This window comes from Corvus kubaryi, unplaced genomic scaffold, assembly GCF_017639235.1.
Source record: "Corvus kubaryi isolate FWS band 111438036 unplaced genomic scaffold, C.kubaryi_AGA036_p1.0 37334, whole genome shotgun sequence".
NCBI lineage: Eukaryota > Metazoa > Chordata > Aves > Passeriformes > Corvidae > Corvus > Corvus kubaryi.
In genome coordinates, this window is record NW_024581108.1 from 5,454,171 (window position 1) to 5,478,172 (window position 24,002).

At 38.6% G+C, this 24,002-nt stretch overlaps 1 protein-coding gene and 1 long non-coding RNA gene across 4 annotated transcripts in view; one reads left to right on the forward strand and one right to left on the reverse strand.

Moving 5' to 3' along the window:
- The first annotated feature begins 8,486 nt into the window (after positions 1–8,486).
- Positions 8,487–24,002, forward strand: part of LOC121665590 — a 35,480-nt gene continuing 19,964 nt past the window's right edge. The window contains exon 1 of one of the 2 annotated variants that reach the window (XR_006016414.1): positions 8,487–8,986. This is a non-coding gene — a long non-coding RNA (uncharacterized LOC121665590). Of the gene's footprint in view, positions 8,987–22,603; positions 22,716–24,002 lie in introns of those variants that run through there. The other variant, XR_006016413.1, reaches the window with a different exon arrangement.
- Positions 16,215–24,002, reverse strand: part of NTNG1 (netrin G1) — a 149,570-nt gene continuing 141,782 nt past the window's right edge. For both annotated transcript variants that reach the window (XM_042029994.1, XM_042029995.1), the window contains one exon: positions 16,215–16,380. In XM_042029994.1, the coding sequence (XP_041885928.1) occupies positions 16,310–16,380 (71 nt within the window). In that variant the 3' untranslated portion in view covers positions 16,215–16,309. The remainder of the gene's footprint in view (positions 16,381–24,002) is intronic.

Below are 24,002 nucleotides of genomic sequence, written 5' to 3' on the forward strand. Positions count from 1 at the left end.
TGCACTGTTTGGGAGTGCTGCCCAACTAATCATGCAAAACCAAACCAAATTTCAGTTTGGCTTTGAGACCATTTTGCTGTAATTAACATCTGCTCTCTCCTGGTTTCATTGAAGTCTTTTTATGTTTGTGTTTTATAACTCACTGAAATGAGCCTGATGAAGGGAGTGGAAAGGGAAGCACTTTGTTGCCATGTAGTCTCCCTAAGCATTTGTGATGACAAAGCTTTCTGATTACTGGGAGACAGGGACCAAATGATATTTTCTTGCACCATTTCAGCTCGTGCAAGATGCTCTTTGCTTTTCTAGATCCTGCTATCCTTCCTGCTCAAGTCATGCTTGCTTTCACTTGTTATCTCTCAAGAGCAATTTGGAACATGATAAAACATCCTTTGTTTTATTTCATTGCCATTGGACTCGTGGGCCAGATTTTAGATGCGTTCAGGAATTCCATGTAATTTCTGCATCTTTGGAGCTTTAAAAACCCAGTTCTGCTAATGCAGCTGAAAGAGGCTCTTGTGTTTTCTCTCTTATAACAAGAAGAGTGGGAGTTAGTCAGCAGTGCATGAGGAAGAGGAAGCAGCTACTGGGATTGTATGATGCAGATGGACTTTATTTTCCTATGAAGAAAAATATTCTCACCGCAAAGATTTTTTATTTAATACTGGAGTACGCAGGGTTCCTCACATCTTAAGATCTGTCCATTTTTTGACACAGTTTGACCTGATCTGTTTCTCTAGATAAAACTGTGGCTACGTTGAAGTCAGTGGCAGAACTCGTGAAAGCTCAGGAGAACAAGATTTCACACGCTAAATATGGATGCTTGTGTTTGTTAATTCTGCTCTCAGTGATTAGTATACAAGCATTGTTAGCCATGTAATTTGCCTCTAATTCTGTGCTGTTTTACCCTTCTTTGCCTCATTTAACCAGTAGAAGGCAAACAATGAATGATTTTACTTTTTGGGTCCTTTTCATTTTCTGCCTGGTCTTACACAAGATTTTTCTATTGGAATACCAGTCACCAGAGGAGAGTGATAAACATTGTGACATTTCAAATCCAATTAACAATATGATAATTTACATCTAATTACCTGAGTTAGTTGTACCCATAACTTCCCTTTAAGGCTTCAGGAGGCTCATGATACCCACCACCCTTGTTCTGAAGAGATCCTTGGCTTATCAGCTTGTGCCTTTCTGAGGGAGAGGGTTGGGTTTGCTAATCTTTTGTACATATCTTGGTGCTGCTTGCAGGAGGTGTGTCCCAGGCCTTTCTGACTACTTTATCAATGTGTCTTATTTTTATGTACCTTCCTATTTGCTGGTAGTACCTACCCAGGCCTTTGGCAGTCTGTTGTCAGCACTCACCCAGCCTCACTGTGTGGGTCTAGTGCAGCACCATATCTTGTCTCATTACAGGGAGTTCAGCTGTAGGAACAGACCATCCCCCCTCCTTCTCAAATCACATAATTACTGACCAGTTCCTGCAATCACTTCCCTTCCAAAAGCTGTGCTCCTTATTTATGCTTTTAGTTATTTAAGGTAATCTAGCTAACGTGGCATCTATACATTTAAAATGTCCCTTTTGGAGAGTGGCAACTTTCAGCTGATAACCAGTGCCTTTTATTCATCCTCAACGCTGTTTTCCACGTGATCATCCGCATGGAAATACTGGTCCTCAGATGCATACTCTGAGAATCCAGTGGCAAAAAATCCCCATAGACAGCACTGTGGGTATACAGGATGATTTCTTCCCAGCTGTTACTGCAATGCTTCCACCAGCATATTTCCACCTCAGATCACCTTTAATTTGCATCAAAAAAGCATAAATCCTTAATGAAAAACTTTCATGTGTGTCTTCTGCAACAAGACACAGAAGTTGTGAAGACAAACTGGCTGCAGAATTTGTACAGATACTGAGTTCCTAGAAATGCAAACATATATAATTGCCTTCTTAATAAGGTAGGAAGGAGTAGTAAATGTTTCTTTTTTTGCATGTTACAGGAAGCTTCTCACTCACAACCAGAGCAATTAGAACAAAACCCAGAGCTCAAAGGCTGTGGCCATTTCTTTGTCAGTATTAAGTAAGAACATATTTTTTGTTCCCAAATGAACAGAAGCTGTAATTTATTGTAATATGCCCATTTGAGAGCTGGAGGGCTGGCTTTCCAGCCACTTCTTGCCCTGGGGGAATTTTCCTGAACCTATGAATGTTGTTATCATCTGGGAACACTCATGTCCACCTTTGAGGTTTATTCAATCAGTGGTACATTAATGAGATGCAACTTTGTACTTCCCATTTATTGAAATCCATGGTCATTAAAGCTTAATTAACAAACAAGCAATAGTTCTTACCTGTTGTGGTGGTTCTTAAAATTGTTTGCCACTGGAATCTGTTTCACAAAGAATGACAACCCAGAGCTAGCCAGTGAACAGCTGTATAGCCTTACAGTACCAGCAAGAAAATGTAATGGAAATCATAGACTGGAAGAGGTGAAAGTGCAGGTTTGTAACAGAGTAGGAAAAAAAAATTCCAGCAGTGTTGTCCAGCTCTCTCTGAAGATAATGAGTGCAATGATGCCTTAACTTCAATGGAAACAGAAGCAGACCCCTAGAGAAGAGTGGTGGGATTTATAATGTAAACCCCCTGCTAATAACTCTTTTAAATAGCTTTGGTGTTGACTACAGAAGTAGCAGCTGCACACACTCTTGGCTGGAGAAAGAGAGTTGGGGAGATGTGAATATATGTGGGAACATCTGGTGTGGAAACTAATCAAACTGCAGAAATTTTCTCCGTGTTATTGCTTGATTGTTGTTCTCTATGCCAGAAAAGGAGAACAAGAGGTGAGTGTCATACCTCTTCAGACAATGCAGAAAATCCTCCGAAAAGGAAGAATCTTTTTCTTCCCCTGAGTTTCAAGTTGTTTTTCTGGAAAATGAATCAATAGCACAACTGTTTTAGGAAAAGAAAAAACAGTTTTACTCTTCATAGCATGGGTGTTTCCCCTCTCTTCCCTGCTAGGCGTGTATCCATGCTATGCCTATGTATGTAGGCAAACCACTCTTTGTTTCCTCATTTCTCTTCCTGTCTGAGAAGACATTAGTTTTCCTCCAGTAGCCCGCTGCACTCATATTTTGCTCTTGCAGCAGGAGTGGTTTCATTCCTGTGGCAAAAATTGAACTAATACTTAGTAGTAGTATCTAAAGAATAACTGCAGATATTCCAGAAATCCTTATTTCAGATTAGATAGGCTTATAGTTTTGAGCAAAATATCATCTGCTGTAGTCCAGTTAACCAAAGCTCTGCATTATTTGTAACTGTGGCTTACCTTCACAATTCTGTGCCAGTTTGTCTTTTCAGAACACCATGCTGACACCACATTACATCTAATCAAATGAAATAATTGCCTTGTATTGCTCAAGAGCTGTTTTGTATTTGCTTAAATTATACAGGCATTAGTCTGCTCCTGTATGTGGGGATGGTATTTGAGTGTTTGCTTCAGCAGTGTTATGTCCCTCACAGCCACGAGATGTCAGGCTGAGGAGCAGTGTTGGGCTTACAGTGCTCTGCGTGTCTATCTCTGTGTGTGTGTGTGTAAGTGAAAATTATGATGAAGGTAACAATGAAATCTTGCATTTTTAAAGGCTGCTAAAGGAGCCAGACAATCAGTTCTTTCTAAAGACCAAAGACTTTGCTTAGATTTATTTAAAACTCTCATCCCTTCCTGTTTTTTTCTAAGACATGATTAGGAATAAAGTGCACAGTGCCAGTTCTGTCACTGGATGCAAGGACTTGGAGTTCGGCCTCTTGTCCTTTGAGTCAATGGCCCCACTGTCTTCAGCTGGGAGTGGAGCAATGTGAATAATCAGTCTGCAAATGCAACCAACATGTGATGTTAAGAAGGCTTTATAAATACTACCTCCACTTGCTCAGCACCATTGAAAGACGTTTATAAAGTTCTAAGGTGTATCAGAAGCAAGATGTTTTTCTAGATTGTGCAGGGGAGGAGGAGAAATTGTTGTTTGTTTGGGGGTTAGTTCTTTTGAGTTTTGGAAGACCTGCTCCTTCGTAAGCATTAAGCAAGCAAGACTCACTAACCAGAACCTGACCTGCTCCCAGGAGTAGTGGTGTGCGGCAAAAAATTTAGGGGCTAAACTAAAAAAACTTCTACTTTGATGAATTACTTAAATAATACACCTACAGTTGACTCTGTCTTTAAAGATTGCCTTTGTTCTGCTTGTCTGAAGTCTATGCATTCTATTTTTCCCAAGTTTTGTTGTTTTGCTGCTTTGACTTGAGCCTCTGCAGAGACTTGCCTTTCTGTATGTGAAAAATTCCTAGCCCAGTGTGACAAGATTCAAGGATATGTCAGTTAAAAGTAACTGAGGATATGTGTTATGTCTTGAAATGTGTCACAGAGTTTGAAGGCATCTATGTGGTAAAGAAGCTTGCACTTTTAGACACAGATAATACAGAAAGAAGGTGGGAAAACTACAGGTAGACACACTGAAATCTTGCCATGTTGGTAAAATACAGAGCCTGGACGGAATAGGAGCTTCAAAGAAATGGAAGATGATCGTTCCCATGTAGTGCAGACTCAAACTGATGACTCTTTACAACTTTTAGTGTAATTTATGAAACAGTTGTAGGTTTTTGAGTCCTTTTGTAAATGAATATGTTCATCAAATCCTCATCAAATGAAGGTTTACATATGTTAATAACTGGTGAAGTGAGAGGGACTTTGAGGCTATTTGCTTCTCAGGCACTTGGTAATTTTGATTTATACTATTCCTTCTTAATTTAGTGTTAGTCATGAAGCAGCCTGGGGGACACCATCACCTCCAACAGAGATTGTTTGGTGTTTGCTCACAGTGTGTGTGTGTTTGGGTACTGGTTTCCTAATACTACAGCAGCCAGTTCCTATGCTGGCTAAGATACAGAGAATATGAATGAATTTGAGACCCTTGATTTGAATCATTTTATCTCAAGTCCATTTAGTTCACTTAGTCGTGGAGTCATGACAAATTAGGCTGGAAAGGAGAAGGTTTCATATATCAGCCTAACAACCTGAAATGTCATTATTTTCCTTGTGTTCTCCTGAACCCTTGCTGATTTTGTACTGCTGCATGTGTCTATCTCTATTCCTTGTTCTCAGTGGATGCCAAAGACATCCTAGGAAGACTTTTACCAAATTTTAAGTGTTTCTGTAAGAAAAATGATGCGGTTTTAACAGCATGTGCAGGTATTTGTAGAAAAGCAAATGTGTTTCCCTCTTGGCTGTTTAGTTGTCTGTAATAATAATGTCATAAATAAATAATGTTTCCGTGAGGGAGGAGATGTTTATCAGATAGAATACATGCCAGTTAGGATAACTCTGAACAAAATGTTAACACGGATTAAACAGGAAAACATGCTGCTGGCAAACAAATTGGTGAAAACAGCTTCAGCTAGGGAGTTCCTTTCTCTGTTGGATAGAAATGGTGCCTGCCATACAGACCAGCATCTTAAATTAAGATATTTGTCACCAGAACTGCTGGGTCTGTGGAAACATTCAAATGAGAATAAATTTAAGTGCTGAAATAGAATAATGCACAATAAATAGTAAATGGAACTGACAAATGCTGCAGATTATAGTAGGATAAGAGAGATAATGCCTAAGGGATTACTTTTTCTTTTCCTGAAATTATTTTTCAATCTAATTTAAAACCTGATTCTGTTTTGTTGAAATCAAGGTGAGGCTTTCCTTTGCATTTAATGGATTCTGGAACAAGTTGTTAACGAATGCAAACTGGTCAGTCCTTGGAGAATGAAATGTCATTGTTCACAGAATAGATGCACCATTTACACTGAAGTTCTGGGTTTTCTCAGAATGTTTTGTAAGTCTGTTTCCTCCTTCTCTGAGGCCTCGTTTTGAGATATGCAAGGTTAGCTAATCTTCATTTCACTTGCCCTTGGCTTCCTTTGCTAAGATTGACAGCTGGGGAAAAAAAACACTGATAGCTTTTGTTATCAGCATGCACATCTCCATTAGCAGCTGTACTAAGGCTGTTGACTAATTGCCACACAAGAATTACCACTCATAACTGAAGTCTCCTGAAATAATGACAAAGCCATGTCTGTCTCTTTGGTTTTTGTGTTTTGGTTTTTAAAGTTGTAGAGGGCTGGATGACCAAGAGCATACAGCTCACAAGTCACACTGCCTCAGAGCAATCCTACCTCATCTTAGCCACTGTAAGCCATTTGAGGAAAATGAAGTTGGCATTATAGATTAGGAAGAAAAAAATACAGGAAGGAGGACTTTGGTGTTATTAAAGTACATGCTTCAAGTTCAGCATGTGCTTACACTTCATTTTTTAATAGGGTTACCATCCTGAACTGACTTCCAGTTCAGTCTTTGACATGTGTTACAGGAATTTTACATTTTCAGTTTGTCTCCCTTCTTTTGGAGACAGTTTTTTGCTTAAGAGTTGGGACATTTTTAATATCAGTATATGGCCTAGTAATAGGAAATAGGAAAGCATGTAAAAATTCCTACTACAGAATCAAATGGATTACTCTATGATTATCTGGTTATTTATTTATGTACTTTGTCAGCCCATTGAGCTTGGTTCAAAACACAGGAAAAATCAGGTATTTAATACAATTAATGCTTATTGGCTAAATAATATACATTTGAAGAACAGGAAGAGAGAAAAGAGTGGCAAGGCAATGTTTGAAAGCAGCAGAAGAAAATACAGACACATTGGAGATAGCTGAATTACAAAGAAAGTACATTCCATCAGTTGTTCTCTATTGGCTTGAGGGTAATCTCTGCCATATTACAACGTACTGATTTATGGACTAATTAGTTGTACAAAACAAAAATATTTAGAGAAAATATTTCTCTCAAGCAGTCAGGAAACCAACTAAACAATAGGAAAATGGATTTTGTGTATTAAAAAATTAAATTCAATATATATTTATGAGCCTATTCAAAATGTAGAGTCTTTCTGCTACCAGATTTCCAGTAAGCAAGAAATATCTATGTATCAAAATCTAATTGGGTCAGGATCTAGATGTTTTTAGAAGAAATTAAATGCCTAAGCTATAGGGATTTCAAGCTATAAAAGATATTATATGTATTTATCAAGTCATAGTATTATCATTATGTGAGCTCTAATATACCCAGTTAAATAAAAATCAGGTGGGGGGGAGGAAAGAAACCCTGTAACAATCTCTTTATTTTGGAAGAGAATTGTAGTGCTCTACTGTTTTTCTGTATGCATGTCTTTTAATTTATCAGACTGTTAAAATGCTTCCAATTACTTTGACTCATATACATCCCTTCACAAAACAGTAATTGTGGTTTCCTTCTAGCTTTGAACTGAAGTGCCAAAGAGAAAAAACTCAACCAGCAAAATCACATGTGTGAGTTAAATCACAACATTGAAACTCCAGTGTTTTGGGAGGTGTAATGTAAAATAGACTTGGATGGGATAATCTGAAGTGAGTGGGTGGCAAATACATGCAGATGGGAGACTATTTAACTTCAGATTTGTGTAATTTGGATGGAGTAGGGAACTGTAGGTCTCAGTACTTATTGCAGTGGACGAGGTGTCAGAATTAATCTCTTGTTCTGTAACTGAATTTGTAAGTCTCTCAGCATCTTCAGGCTTCAGTCCCTATGAATAAAATGGAAATAACATGCTTCCCTGCTTTGCAGTAGTGTCATGAGGCTAACCTCAGTACAGTCTGGGAGATATTCTGATGTTAGATATTGTCAGTAAACGAGAAAGCTGTCAAAAATTGTTCAGCACTCAATCTCTACATAGTTTAGTCATCGTTCCTTACATCCTACTCAATGAGCGAATTGTAAAAGTCGTTGTGCCTCTACCAGATCTGGGAAGGCAAAAGAGCACTGCCAAGACTAATTCATAGGTACCAATCCACCTACTTAGTGGCCGTGGGAGATCTGCAGAGCAAAGGAAGAAATATAATTTATGAGGGCATAGAAAAAACTCTGACATGAGCGAAGAAAGCAAGCTAGAGTATGGCAAAAGAAAGCAGTATAATAAATATAACTACCAGGGTGTTCTACATGCCAGTTCTCCCATCCTTCCAAGCAACAGTAATTAGAGGTAAGAGCTGTTAACAAGACATGCATTTGAATGAGTCAGTGCAGCCATCCAGGGCCTTTCAGCCCCTTGTTGTGTGTAGTGACTGCAGATGTCAAGAGAAGGTCTGGAGGGAAAATATTCGCTTCTGAACACATTTAATTTTCTATGGCCTCATAAGAATTACTTCTAGAGATGTCAGAGGTGTGTGGCAAAGAGCAAATGTAACTGCTGGCATTACACAGATCCTGGCAAGGGGATTCTTCCTGCCCTGAGCTTATTCTGCTGTGGCCTGATGTTGCTGCCTGTTCAAGCTTCCCTTCCCCCCTCCCCAAGACAAGCCAGGACTTGCCTCTGCCACGTGCTCCTGAACTCCTTTGTTCCAAGCTGGGCAAAACCAAATGTAACTCAAACTCTTTAGCAGTGTCTGATTGGGTGGTCGGTCACCAGTCCTCCTCTTACCCCTTCTCCGAATAAAAGAAGGACCCAAGAGGGGGCCTGCCCTCTTTGGCTTGCATCTCTTCTGCGAACATCTTGTCTCTGTTTCTGTTTCAAAGCTTCTAGTTGCAGGAATTGGCAACTGAAGACTGTGTTTCTCCCTCTTGCTTCCACTGGTGGTATCAGTTTTGCAGCTACTATTGCTGATTTTAGAGCTACTGAAATGCTGGATTGCCCGTGCTACCTCTCTAGGCTGCCTGAGTCTTTCTAAGGCATTGAACTACGAGCCTAGCCGGTAAAAAGCTGTGAGTATCTCCACAGCCTGAGCCAGGCCTGTGAATGTGTTGAAAAGCGTCTGCTTCATGAACATCTGGACTAGATGGCCAGATCCGTGCTACATGCACAGCTGGAGCAAAGACAAAGCAGAGGTGGTGCTGATGGGCCTGGGCTCTTCCAGCAGGTAAGTGAGCAGCGTATCACCTGGACAGAAGGTGAAATCCTCAAGTGAAGACTGTGTGAGGCTCAAGTCCTGCAATTTCCAAATCAGAGATTACAATGCTAATTTCTGTGCCTACAGATTTATGAGAATGTATGTAGTGCCTAAAATTGCTTTTCCTCTGAGATTCTAGCATATTTTTAGTGTGGGCACAGTTTATGTTCTCTTTCTTTTCCTTCTTTTGGTGTTGGGTTTTCCCCTAATATTGTAAGTCTTGATAAAAGTGGACTTTTTTCCTTTTTGCTTTGGATTCCAATACCTTTCATATATACTTCTGTTTGGGTTGAGGTAAAATTTGTGTCTGATTGGTAGTGAGAACTTCTTTAGTTCTACTTCATCTTGATCTTGCTGGCCTGCATCTTCATTAACCTGTTTCTGCAGTGTGGGCTCCAGCCTTCATTTCCGTGTTTAACTTTTTAAGTTTCTACACCGTGAAGCTGAAGACTTTTAATATTTGAATTTCATTTCTGGTGAATGCTTTTTAGTTCTATGAGATGAGCAAATCTCAATTTATATTGTCATTATGTTTTAGCTTACTGGGTTTCGGCATACGTAGCTTTGGGCATGTATTTAGCAGGTCTGTTTTGCAAGAAGAATGTAATAGACTTATTATGCATAAGGTCAGTAAAACCAGCAACAAGTAAACAATAAAATAAGTTATTTTAGTACTTGTCTAAATTTATTAGTGCATTTTTGTAAATACATTGAATTCTCCTGCAATTAAGATGACTAATATTAAGTTTTAGGAAATAATTTATGAGATATCACAATAGTTAAAAACATGATTTCTATAATTAATTTATCAACCACTTTATGTTGTTTATTCTCATTAAAACACCGGTACAGAAATACTATCTTCTTTATGACCTTGGTGTTCATAACCCTTAATGAAGTTAAGAAAGAATGAAGTTACATAAAAATAGTTACCGGTTCAGGCAAGGAGTAATTTCACACCATTTGGCATACATCTGTTTTGTCTTGCTTGTTACTTGTGAGAACAAATTTGGTTTGATCCTCATTATAAAATGAGGAGGTGTGAAGTTGTATTTTCTAATTAGTAATATAGGTTATGCATAAAAATATTGTATTATGTGTATACTAATGCTATACATAGTGGTTATTGTAACCAAATCTACCAAGAAGTTTTCAGTACTCTTGTAGTGTAACACTTCATTCATATTCAATATGCTGTGAAGCTTGAGCATGGTGAAATTTGTTCCTTGACTTTGCCAGCTGCTTTTTGGGTTGTTTCAGGCAACTTCATTTACCTCTCTGAATCAGTTTCTTCATCTCTGTTAAAAGATACCTGAAATATCTGAATATTTATAGACTGTAGGGAATAAAAGTCTAACCCTATTGTATCTTCTCTGAGGGTTTTTGAAGCATCTCAACTGTGATAAATAGAAGTGCTTTTACTTTGAGTGTCATTAGAATCTTGTAAGAATGACTTAGCCTTATATTTTATTTAGTTAGAGCAAGCAAATTCATCTTTTCATGCAATGTGTTTGCAGAATCTAGTCAAAGGGACCCAAACCTTTAAAGGAGATTTTTTGGCACTGTCAATTGCAAACAACTAATATAGGCAGCACCCATCAATTTTGCATCTACAATTATTTGCAAGTGCAAAGCAAACCATGTTCCCAGTAAATGTACAAGGCTTGAAATGCTTCCATTTATCTGTTCAGGTAACACTGAATACAGTCACTGAGAGATGTGAAACAATCAGCTAGATCAAGGCTTCTTAGAACAGGGGAACTTAGAATATGCCTTACAGAAATTGTCAGAGTAAGGGCCTGAATGATCTACATCTCATCAGGTGTTTTTGGTAGTTTTGTGGAGGAATGGTGTTGCACTTCTGAATGCAGAGAATGTGTTAATCTCAAAACAGCTGATGTCCTAACCAGAAAAATTTATTTAAAAAAATCTGTTCATTCAGTGGAGCTGAATCAGAATCAGAGATTTTTTTTCTTTTTTTGTTCATTCATGAGAAGTGATGTTCATATATATAAATGTTAGAATTTACTTATTTGTTCTTGGATGTCACAAGTACCTGCACAGAGTACTCAGGTGAAAATGACACTATATGAGAAATGGAAAATACTCATCCCAAACCAGACTCATTTTCTCAAAACAGACAAGCATAGCCTCAGAAGCTACCTCTGACCCTCTTTTCCCAGAAAACATTGCTATTCCTTCAGTTTCTCAACAACAGTGTGCTTCTAGTACAAGAAGTGTATTTCCAGTGACATCAGTAGACTTGAGCAGCAGCTCCATTGGGCAGCACTGTGTACTTAGGAGGTGTCTTAGCAACTGGAACTGGAACAAGCACATCTGTAAACACAGATGCCAAGGCTTCGATGGGGGAGTGATGCCTGGCATGTCCCAATGTGAGATGTGCCCCTGCTGCCAGGGCCAACACTCTGCTGTGGTGCTTTCTCTTACTAGGCTGGCACTTTGATTCTCTGCCTGCTGTGGGACTCCCATTCACTGCATTCCATGGTGTGATCTTTATCCCAGTCCTCCTCAGAGATGAGCACTGGATAGCAATGTATGCAGAAAGTCAAGCCTGAAGCCTTTACAATCTGTTTAGGTCTCGATTGCATAAATTAGTCTTTGTACTGTTTGAGGCTGTGAATTATCTCAAGCAGTATTTCATTGTCTGTGTGTTTGTGTCTGTATAGATAATGACGGTCAGAAAAACAATAAAGGGAAACATATGCTTTGTACTGGAATTTTATCTGTTGCATATTATGGCAAAAATGGAGAACATACTGCATGTCTTAGAGAACATACTGCTCTGGTGATGAACTTTCATTTCATTAAATGAAATGCACCATATGGTGCAAAATGCTGCTGTTCTTTGTTTTGCAATATACTTATGTCCTCTTCTTTCTGATACTGTGAGAGGGTGGGAAAGGTGTATTGTTGGTTAATATAAAATTTCTAATTTATAATACTCGATCTGCATTGTAGTGGATAGATGTTTGCATCCATAAATAATTAAACTTATAATTTTTGTTGGGAATTAATTGATTACGTCTTAATATTTACATCTGTAAGTTTGCATTTGCAAGGACAAACATGAATGCTAGGCTGAAGGTTGCCTGAAAATCTGGTCTTGCATATTCTATGAAAAATATTACTCACATTTCTCACAGGTGAATAAACTGCATGCATGGATGAATCTAGTTAATTCAATGGTTTAATAAACCTAGAATCCCAATGAAGTTATAACAAATCCCCCTGACGTCTTGGAGTTATGAGAAAGATGTATAAAATTATATGCAAGCAGAAGAGCTCTTTCTAAATTTGAGGAGTCTTTTGCACATTATTATTTTGTTCTGTTCACTACATGAAATAACTTCTCACCTGTGGCTCAGTCATGATAAAGTATTAGATCAATTATTTTTTGAGGGCAATATCTGGGGTCAATTTGCATGTGACTAGATTTTTCTTCCATCTGGCTAGTTTTGAAGCAGTTAGGTAGGACGAAAACAGATGCCTCTCTCTTCCCTGTGAGAAAGATGGCTGGTGTGAAGTGGAAATTTCACAACAAGCAGTTTGCTTGTCAGGGAGCAGCACCTTGCAGTCAGGTGCCCCATTTTCGTTAAACACTTGTGGGTCCTGGATCAGAACCAATTCTCTAGGTATAAAACACAGGAATAGCAAGTTGACTAGGACTGACTGATTTAGCAAAGCAACTGGAACTAATAGAACTGAATAAATCCAATGATGAATGCTGGTTTTATGGTCACTGTACTCTGAACTATCATCTGGACAACTAAGCAGTCTAAAGCCTGGTCAGTTCTTGAATGCTACACCTTCGAGGAAAGAAATATCAGACAGAAAATCATAATTCCATCGTAGGTTTGTTTTGCTGCATTTTGATACAGAACCAAAATCCTAGGCTAAGGATTGAGTTGGCCTTTTTCAGTATCATGAATGTGGTGTTATTTTACAGGCATTCACAAGGAGAGGATACCCATTCCAAGAAACCAAAATATGTGGGAAGGGGTCTATATTTTCTGGTGGAAAATAAAGCAGACACTGCAACTGCATGTTGCCATGCACAAATCCTACTGCATGCTCAGGAAAATGAATCTGTTGTTCTTCACAGCTTCTGAAATGGGGAATGAATTTTGCCTTAATTTTACACTGAATTAAGTAAAAAAATGCAGGTAAAGCAATGCTGAGTACTGTAAATCTCTCTCAAAGATGCACTCATAATTTTAGAAATATACTTGGAATACAGTAGCAGAAACTTACACTCAGATTTTCATTTAGTAAAGTTCTGTGGAGTTTGGAGGGAAAAATAATGAAGCTGAAGAAAAGGACTTTTGATAAGATTTTCCACTGACTGTGCTCCTGTATAAAATTGTAATTTTATTAATAGGTTAGGGAGGATAAAATGCACAAAATGGTAGCTAAATACATGGAAAACCATATACTCTGCCCTGGTTTAGAAGATCCTAAGTATATGAAATTGAAATGTAGCTGAGTTGATTGTGATCTTATATTCATTATACTTCAGCACTGCTGGCAGAATCCTTTCTAACCAAATGTGCATAACATGCTTACTTAGCACTTCCACAAAGCCTTGAGTTTATAATGACAATTAAAGCACATCTTTTCCAATAATTACACAATCTGGATTTGGTCTGTGGTAATATAAGAAAATTTAAATTCCCCATTTTAATATCAGAAATCCACTGAATTACAGGTAGTTTCCCATTCTGTATGTCACCTGCATTAGCATTTATATGCCTTCTTGAATCTGCTCAATGTACATTTCTGTTTATTGTCATGAATACACTTCTAAAATATACCTGCAGTCTCGTGTAGGCCATGGCTGGGACCCAGCAAAGGACTTCGTTTATCTCTGCCTTATCTCATTTACCTCACAAACGAGGGCAAGTGTGAACAGCAAACTTTCTACATGACGAAGGGTCACGGTGACAGCCTGAAGAGGCAGCAGCTTGATGTCATCAGCATCTTCATAGTATTCTTTTAGAATCCTGCTTCTTTTTAGAAATGAAGACCCGCTTTTCCTACCCACTTCTGGAGGCTGGGTACTGTCCTGCAAAACTTGCTTCCTCAGCAGAAAGAGGTTCTCCAAGAAAGCAGTGCCCTAAATTCTGCTGTTCACCATTTGAAAGAGGCAGCCAGGTAGAATTTATTTCTCTCAGGAATTTTTCTTTTGCTGATTAATTGTTTTCCACACTAGGCTATTATGTTGGTAAAATATTTATAACCATTATGATGAAAATTGCTAGGAAATGAATTCACACAGTCCTGCTACCTTTAGATTGTTTTTTTTTTTTTTTTTTTTTGCCAGGACTTCCAAACACTGCTGTGGTTTTGGCTTGCCTCTCTAGTCTTGCTATTCTTTTCTGTCACACTCAGTAATTGGCCTAATAAAAGGCAGTAACAAGAATTTATTACACCTTGGGCGATACTTGAAACAAACTTTATTTGCTGGAGCAGCACTTTTTGTCTACTCACTGCTGTATACTTTGACAGTCCTTCTAAATATTAAATCTGACTTTATTAAAAGTTAAATCTTGGTGCTTTTTTTTGTGATTGCTGCTGTTTTTGCAGTTTCTTAACCAGACTAGTAAATATATAAACATATCTTTTAAATGAAGCTTTTGGAGAAACAATATGAGCTGTGGCTTCATCTGCTTATTGCCAGAATCCACAAAAAAGGTATGAATTAAAGACCAGCTTCTATGATACCTTGTTAATTTAGTTTTGCAATAATGCTTATGATTAATTAAGAGAACAAAGATGAGAACTATTCAACTTTTCATACCTTTTTCAGCGTTGGGATTTGATGAAATCTTCCTCAAGCAAATGATGCCCTTTACCTTTTAAGTTTGCAGAAATGATAGCAGTAAAATTCAAGCCAGGCTAGATTGTTACGATGTCATTTCCACTTTTGAAGCTGGGTTTCTTCCACATAGCAGATGGTAAAATCATAAACTTTTTTTTGTTTGTTTGTTTTCTAAAAAGGCCTTAAGAAATAGCAATACGTCATCCTGGAACTGTTTATGCAGGATTTTTTATTCTTTGAAATCTTCCAGTGTTAAAGCAACAAGAAAACATTTATAATGTCCTTTGGTGGAATCTTATTACACTTGTTATATATGTAAACTGATATTCTTTGATGCCAGCACGTTGCCCATACAGAGAAATCTCTGCACAATTAAATGAAAGGAAAAAGAAAAGGACTAAATAAAAAGTAATAGTTTTCTCTTATCTGATTAGAATTAAATACATTAATAAATTGTCTGGTAACACAAATAGGCAATAATACAAAAAATCTACATTGTACATTATTTCAAGAAAAATAACTTCATTTGAATACAAAAGGATAAATACACTTTTTGTCCTATAGCCACTCTTGTACAGTAGGTGAACACAGCATCTTACTGATGCAGTGCTGCTAAGGTATACAAGGATATGACTGGCTTGAATTTTATTGAGGGGGCTGTTACACATGTGCATCACTAACATCAGACAAAGAAATCTTTCAACCAACAAGGGTTACAGAGCAACGTTCACTAAAGCACAGGTTGGAAAGGATTTGGGGACTGAAGCAGGCCAATATGGCAGCTTTTACAGATTTCCTTATACCCACAATGCACTGACAGCAAAGAATGCCTTGGTTTGGTCTGTCCACACACCGGGCGGAGGTACAGTAGCGCACCGGAGAGGAGTAGCAAATGCTGGAATTCTCTTCCCGTTCCGGGGGCTGTCAGAGCCGTTTGTCCTGCAGCCAGCGCTGACTGATTTGGCAGAACAGGCAGCTGCCAGCGTCTCTCGAGCCAGAGGTGAACAGTCTTGACCCGCAGCCCTGTCCGTAACTGAGTGATATGGCTTAGTTCAGTTCGGCCTTCTTAGTTTGTATGTGGTTATTTTTACTCTTTTCCCCGTTTGGGGCTCCAGCAGCGAACGCCGGGGTTCCGTCCCGTTCCCGTGGGCACAGCGCCGTGCCCGGTCCGGGGCCGTGCCCGGTCCGGGGCCGTGCCCGGTCCGGTGCCGTGCCCAGGCCGGTGCCGTGCCCGGTCCGGTGCCGTGCCCGGTCCGGTGCCGTGCCCAGGCCGGGCCGCGCCGGCAGCAGGCGCAGCCTCAGCAGCGGCCGAGCGCCGTGGCCGCCAGCAGCGGCAGCAGCAGCAGCGCGGCCCCGAGCGCCGGCGGGCCCTGCCCCGAGCTGCGGCTGCAGCCGCCCGGCTCCCGCTCGCACTAGAGCTTCTGGCACAGGACCCGAGTGTAGGCCGGAGGACACTAGCTCCGTACGTTGTTGATGCAGGTTCCTCCGTTCTGGCAGTGCAGCAGTTCGTTGTCACACACGTTTGCTGCAAGATAGCAGGGGAGGGGGGGAAAAGAAAAGAGAATAAATGTAAGTTCATCTACAGGAGAAACTGCACGAAAACCAGAATTGAAGCTCCACCTCCCTCCTCTTCCTAAGACACATGAAAAGGGGCCGTGCTTTTACAAATATTCGATTTTTTTTTTCTTAAGGCTGTATTCTTGGAAAACCATCTAATTCACTTAAGACCACCAACTATGATATTAATTAATTTTATATGAAGGACTGTTTAATAATGAAATAATAAGAATATTAATACATGCCTTGTGCTGATGTCTGCATCTTTATAGTTACTACTGAACTGGAACTGTAGGTGGTGTGTGTTACTTGAAAAGGGCAATGTATCTAGAGCTTCTGGAAACCATGAACAGTGGGTAAAAATGCAATATGGCTTTGCTGAAGTAAAAAGATTTGCATGAGAGGGCAAGGTTTTATAATCAAGAACTGCGTGTATTATTGACCTGAAAAAATTGTGCAAAAACGATAAGGGAAGCACAGGCAGGAGATTTAGCATGCTGTTGGATGGGGATTATATAATATAGACATCTGGAAATAAAAGATAATGTTATTTCCATTATAGATCAACTATTTCATCCTAATTAGATTTGGTACTTTGGTACATGGCATCTTAAAGCTATCTTCGATATCGTAGGTATTGTAGCCTGATAATAACTTCAGAAATCAGATTTGACAAGAGAGTTAAGAGAAAATAATACAGGCAAAACTTTTAGAGCTGCATAATATTATATTATTTGAAAAGCTGACAGCTTTACTTTGTATTGCTTAATATCAATTGAAATATTTCATGGGTGAAAATGTAGAGGTATGAGCAATGTACTAATTAAATGTGTCAACCAGTGTTTTATTTCAGATGATATCACTAGTAGATCTGTGCTGGATTACGGCTCTGCCTTCCACAGGAGAGGCAATTTTAGTAAAGAACTTGCACCTACGATCTAGGTAGAAGGTAACAGTAAAAAATTTAACTTAGATAATTAGGGAAGAGATTATTTGGTTTAGAAGCAGACTTAACATCATAGGATGTTTCTGTATACCTTAGCCTGAAAATACCCTAAACAATTCAGAATAGAGAAAGTATTGGTAATTTTATCTTAAACATTACTGTTTATTGCTACAAAGAAGTATAGTTTCGCAAATATTAATTTACTTACTTTTAAAAGCAGTCCAAATATCACGAGAACTACAATTGAAATAGTCCAAGTTCTTAAGTGGTGTAATTTTACATAAATTTGTACAATTTTGTGCACCAGTAACCTCACTGGTAATCTTTTCTGTCCTGGCTTGCTTTCAGAAAAATAATTTTCTCACCCTAGAAGGTCTCTCCAAAGACTGCTTTCTGATGTTCTGCGTCCAAGTGGGCCGAGTAATGCAATATGTTGGAAACTTGTAGATGCAATTGAGAGGGAAGAGTAAATCTTTTTTTTTTAGTGATTCCTTTAGCAATCAAGGGTTTTTACTAAGAGCTGTGGATTTAATATCGTTGTCCAGTTTCTGAATTGCAATGGAAAAATTTTAATAGTAAGGTACAATAACACATTTTGTTGATGACCCTATGTCTGAATTTAAATGTTCTATACATACATTAGAAAAAAAGAGTAAGAAACAGTAAGTCACCACCAAATAAATGTGATGAGATTAACAACCCAGAAAATATCACGGTAACAGGCAGAAAAAATTAACTGTATTTTTAAGTCAATATTTGCATTGCATCTCTTATAACTGAGGCTATGTATCTTTGAAGTCGAATTTATTATTCATATTGTATATATTTAGCCATCTCAAGATGCAAAATCAAAGTACTTTATCTGATGGTACAGCTACTGAATCTGCATGTTCTAGACTACTGATTGCTGGGATGCTTCCTACAGTTCAGGCAGTACAAATTGGGAAATACCTGTCCTATCAATACAGAGCCTTGTTTACCTTGACAAACTCAGTGGGAGTCAACAGTTCATTAAATACCACTTCTTAAACAGCAGAGGAGATGTTTCACTTCACATTTTGCCTGGAATAATTTATCCAAATTTTCTCAAATATTAAGTCAACCATAGTTTAAAAAAGTTATTATAAAACAAATATCTTTCCTATTTTAAAATTTATTTTGCAGACTGTAACCTGTTATTTTAGGAGGCTCTTAGCCCAGATCTGATCTGTAGTTACAGGTTGCTGGAGATGGGTGGCTGAAGGGGTGTTTTGCTCCACACTGACTGCTCTGCCTGACACACTCATGCAGACTGCTACTGAAGGCCTCTAAAGACAGCCATCTACAAAATTCTGGATACAATATTACAGATGCTGGTTTCTAAATCAGACCACTTCTTTCTCATTAGAAAGTTTTTGAAATGTGCTTAAAGAAGGGATGGATCAAAATCTTTATCATTATTCTTGCATGCTTTTAAATGTTTGCTCACAGGAATGCAGGTAGATTTTATTGTTCTCAGCAAAATACTGAATAGCTGAAAATTCTGGAATTGTTGATCTTGTATTGTCACAGCTTTCTTAATTTTGTGCTTGTATCTCTTTCTCTTGCATGCACACATATATGTACATATATGTATCATGTAGATAGCAATTGTGAGCTGAAGTTAAATGAAAAGATTTGTGAAGTGACACAAGTAAAAGACTTAATTCTGAACTCATCACGTTGAGGACTATTAAGACCTGTGTGGCTGAACTAGCTGTTGGTTTGCTGGCAGATCTTCCTTAATTAGAAGACAGGACATCAAACTGGTCACTTAAAAACCAAAACAGGTATCTAATTTGTTTTGGAGAGCTTTGCAGGCCTTTTTGAGGGGTATTTCTGAGCATAGTCTCCAGATCTGTGCTACTGCATGAAATGAAATATTTAAAGTAAACTAAAGGAAATAGTTTTAAAGTTGTTCTCATAATTCATCAATTTACAAGCTAACTATGGTCTGGTTATAGGATGCTTAAAACACTGCACAAAGGAAACAGAACAAAAGGCACATGCAGAAATGGATTGCTATTTGGATGTGTATTTGGAGCTTTGCTGTCCTTGGGGCTACCTCCCCCTTCCCACCCAACAAACCTCTGCAATTAGTGAGAGATATTAATAAAATAGTGATGACTCTTTTTTAGGGTAATAGCTCTGTGAAGGATGGCAAAAGATGCCTTGCCATAAGTGACAAAATAGTCTTGATTTTTAATTGCAATGCTGATACATTTAGGAATGGAATGAAAAAGGAAAACAAGGGGAAAATACCTGTCTTTGAGCTGGCTCAAGGGGTAGTCTTAGCCTTTCATAGATATGCTAGTGTTCCATAGAATTTATATTGGGTATTTAATGAAATGTATTGAGAGTAACACAGCAGTTAGACAAATGACTACTTCCCTCTTCAATGTTCAAATCTGAATAATACATGAAAATTCCTGAGTCTCTCCAAAACTCAGCTTTAATATCTTTGCAGCTTCTTGAAAGAAAAGAGTTAGACAGCTCTGGCTTGATTTTAGTTCTGAAGCAGCAGTGGAGACAGGGAAGCACAAATGCAGGCGTTGTTCTCTTCAGTCTGGAGGGGCACCTCAGGCAGAGCCTTGTGCTCTTGGCTTAAGGTCTTTCTGGTTACTGTGTCTGGGCAGCTGCAGGGTACATGCCCAGGGCTTTAGGTCTGCCTGCTGTCCAGACAGAAAAACAAGATGCTACTGAACTTAAATACAGTTTCTTCTGCACTCCTATCTTTCCCAAAGGCCATCCAAGTGGGAAGAAAACAAAATTTGTACCTGTCTTTATGCTACCTTAATTTTGTACAGCTTGCCTACAGTAGCATCTTATTCAGGTAGGACAGGCTATTGTCACACTTTCTGAGCTGGGATAGATGGTGTTCTCTTTCTGCATCAAAATCTGGATTTATGATGAAATTTTCTTTGTGGGAACAACATAAAGATCATTAATGATAAAGTCACAGAAAGAAAAAAAAATCTTAGAGGTCCTTGCTTCCTTTGTTGAATTCTGAAGACTTAAATTTCAAACAATGTTTTCTACATTTGGTTCTATCACTGTTTTTCTTCAGTGTTTTCCTTTTGTGGTATCATTTTTTATCGCCTTCTCTCTCCCCTCTCTTTCTTTTAAAAACTATTCCTTTCCTTTTCTCCTTTTTGTCTCCCAGATCATGAGTACCACAATCCCTGGAGGTTGGTGGGTTGACAGCTCTGAATATATTACACAACATATTTGTCTGTTCTAAAGCACTGATGCAATCTTTACCCCTACTTCTGCTGCAGTGAATTTTCCATACTGTTTGTCGGTGGTTTTTGTGACTGGCACCACTGAATTTTTGACCTTGGATTCCATCTATTGTTCATAATTTTGAGAGCATGCAGGTCTCAAAACTGAAGAAATTATTCTTGCCTGTTTTTTCTCTAATGCATTTTTTTCCTTGGTACTTCTTATTTAGTAAAGAATATTACTGGAACTCATGAATGAGGAAGGTTTCAGCACACATGCTAACAGAATATTGTCTGTGCATAAGTGAGTAAAAACCCAGCATAGTGAAACTCAGGTTTTCAGTAATGATGTTTATAGGTAGCTCCAATATATGCAGTGGTTGTCTATATATAGGCACTGAACAGCACATTGAAATGTCATGAAAAAATTGGGAGGTTTTGTCTCGCTGCATAAATAAGTTCAGTAAATCCAGGCCAAGCACAAGCGATTTCTTGTCAAATGCAGAATTAGTTCCTATGAATACTATGAGGAGCCTGTAACTAACATGCATTATTCTCTAAAATTGTGATCCTTTAATCAATAAATGGTAAAAACAATCTCAGAATATAAAAGAAATTGCACTGAATGAAGCTTGTGTGTATGCCTAATAAGAACGTGGGCATCTACACATACATATATAGCAAGAAAACCTCAGCAGTTGTGACAGTATTAGCAATATTTTTCCCACAATTTGTCAAATAGGCAGAAATGGAATTGGGGAATGCAAAACACTTAGTCTCATTCAAATGCAAAGGTGTGAAATTCTTTCCAGTTGTATCCAGCTGCATGTTCCAGTTGAACATAAGTGACTGCAATCAAAATATTGCAAATTGGCAGAGTCAGCGACAAGCATCTTCATTATTTGGAAAAAAATCCTAAAAATACAATATATACTTGCTGTGTGTTGAAGATCTCTATGTGGAACTCCACTGACTCATGAGATTTCATCCATATAGCATAGATGTCCGGAAAGAGGATATAAGGGCGTGGGGAAAACAGAAGTAGTCAGGCTTCTCCTGAAAGGTTACAGCTACTGCTGTTACAGTTCGTGTTGCACAGCATATGACAAAACCTCAGGTTTTTATAGCTTAAGTATCTTATTCATTTGAATAACCAGTGAGTAATAACTGAGTTGAAGGCTTTGTCACTGAGATTTCTTCCCCTGCCTGTCTTCCAATTAGAAGTACTTACTTTATTCTAATTATTAGAATTCAATTTATTGTTACCATTTACATTACTGCTAAATGGCTTTAAAATGTTTTGCTACCATGAATATGTGTCAGCATTGATCAGACTTCTTCAATGGTTTTAATCCACAAACATACCTGATATGAAAAACAGCTATTGCTCTTATAAATGAGATATTCGTAATAATTTCTTTGTTTGGAAGTGCCACTAATTCAACATTTGCTGTAGTAGTAAAACTATCTTAGGATACTGTCAAATCAAGACAAGGTAGATACTTTGATAGCATGTAAAGAAAACTGGTTTGCACTTATCTACCAAAGCACATTCTTAAGTTAAGACTAAATAAATCACTGTAGACAAGTACAAGCCTAAAGCATATCTTACTGTGTCAAAATTATGGTCACAAAATGACAAACATTAATACAAAGATCTCTGGTGCAAAGTTGAAACAATGTTGTGATTAATTATATTGCCAGCAATACAAGGAAATAAACATTGACCGAGTGAGAGTAGTTTCTAAGGGCAGACATCTCCATCTTGACTTGTCTTAGAAATGCCTGTTAGAAGCACAATTGAAATGACACTTTTTCATCAAACCAGTTTTATTAAGTTATCAGAGAGTAAATGAATAGGGGAGTAATGGAGATACTGTGTTCACTTAAACTTTCCAGTAGAATTTTTAGATTGTTTGCCTGCATGTAATTTCTGATCTTTCTGCACAACTCTCAGTTCAAAGCTAAGCCAGTTCTAATCAAATTGCAGGTGAAGTGTTCAGAGTTTCTACAAGATGATGTAGCTGTTACTCAGAGTTCTGCCCAGCACACAGCCAGAGAATGGATGGTGATTCCTCTCTCCTGCAAATAGGCAGCAATTTATCCTAGCATGCATGGGTAAGCTTAGCTGATTGTCTCACCACTGAAAGTGCAAAATCCTTTACAGAATACGTGGGGTTTTTAACCATGATATGAGGATAGTAGAGGTAGAAAATTACTGTTTTTCACAGGTTGTGTCTGTGCTTTCTCATTTTTCATCTCTCTTCTTAATCTAAAATCCTTGGGTTTAATTAATAAAAAATAATGAGAAGAAATACATCTAACCTGTCAAAAGGACATGAGGGAGAGCTGAGTTTTGGAATTGATACTCTGACATGATAGCCATAGTAGCTTTGGTAGAAACGACACATGATGGTGTATTAAAATGGATGAAAACAAATGCAAATTTAGTCATCTAAAAATTATAGTTGAACTAATACCTTTCAATCATCCTTGGTTTTGGGAAATGAATGATTTAACCTTTCAGTTTTCTGATTTTGATGGTTCCAGTTTTATACTTCTGCAAAAGAGGATGATTCCCAAAGTGTGGGGAAGAAAAATTTCCCTATTCTTTTTATTGCTTTGCTTATGGAGGAGCACCACTGAATTGGTATGACCCTGATCATACTTTAGGGTAATCTCAGGAGAGCAATAAGCCACATCACAGCTTTAGTTGCTCAACAGGGACTACATGCCCCTATCATTCATATTCCACTTACAAAGCTGTAAGCTGCAGAGCCATTATTTCTATCTGCCTGGAGAAAAATGAACATTCTTACATGATCTGTCTTCTCTTTCCTTAACTAGGAAAAGAAGCAGTTGCAACTACAGAGTTGTTTGGGTTTTTTTTAATATTGCCAACAGCAAGGTCAGGGTTTAGATGTAACCACTATCAATAAAAACTGGCTAAGCACAAAAAGTCCTCAGATGCAAAAGATGAAGTCCTCAAAAGGCCCTGTGAATGGTTGGAGGACGAGATTTGGTTCCCTAAATACAAGCAGCTACTGCCATTGGCCATGCCAGAAAGCATTTGAGACATGTACATGGAGCTGGCAGGTATGTCCAGGAGCTCTGGGAGATTTAACTGGGGAGCACTGGTGGGAGGCCTGGCAGGGGCTCCTGGGCCCTGCTGTGCTGGCAGTCTCTGCCTCTTGCAGCTTCCCCATGTGAGGCACAGCTCCCCTGCTCCAGCTGTGCACTGCAGGCTGTGCCTGACCCTGTGGTTGCCACCAGAGCTGCTCTGATCCCCTGGCCTGGGGGATTGTGTGCTGGGAAACTCCCTGTCCTGCTGTCCCTCACCCCTTCTGTCCTGCTCCCGGCTCAGTGGCACTTTGAGGAACGCCCAGCTGCCACTGCTCCTTAGAC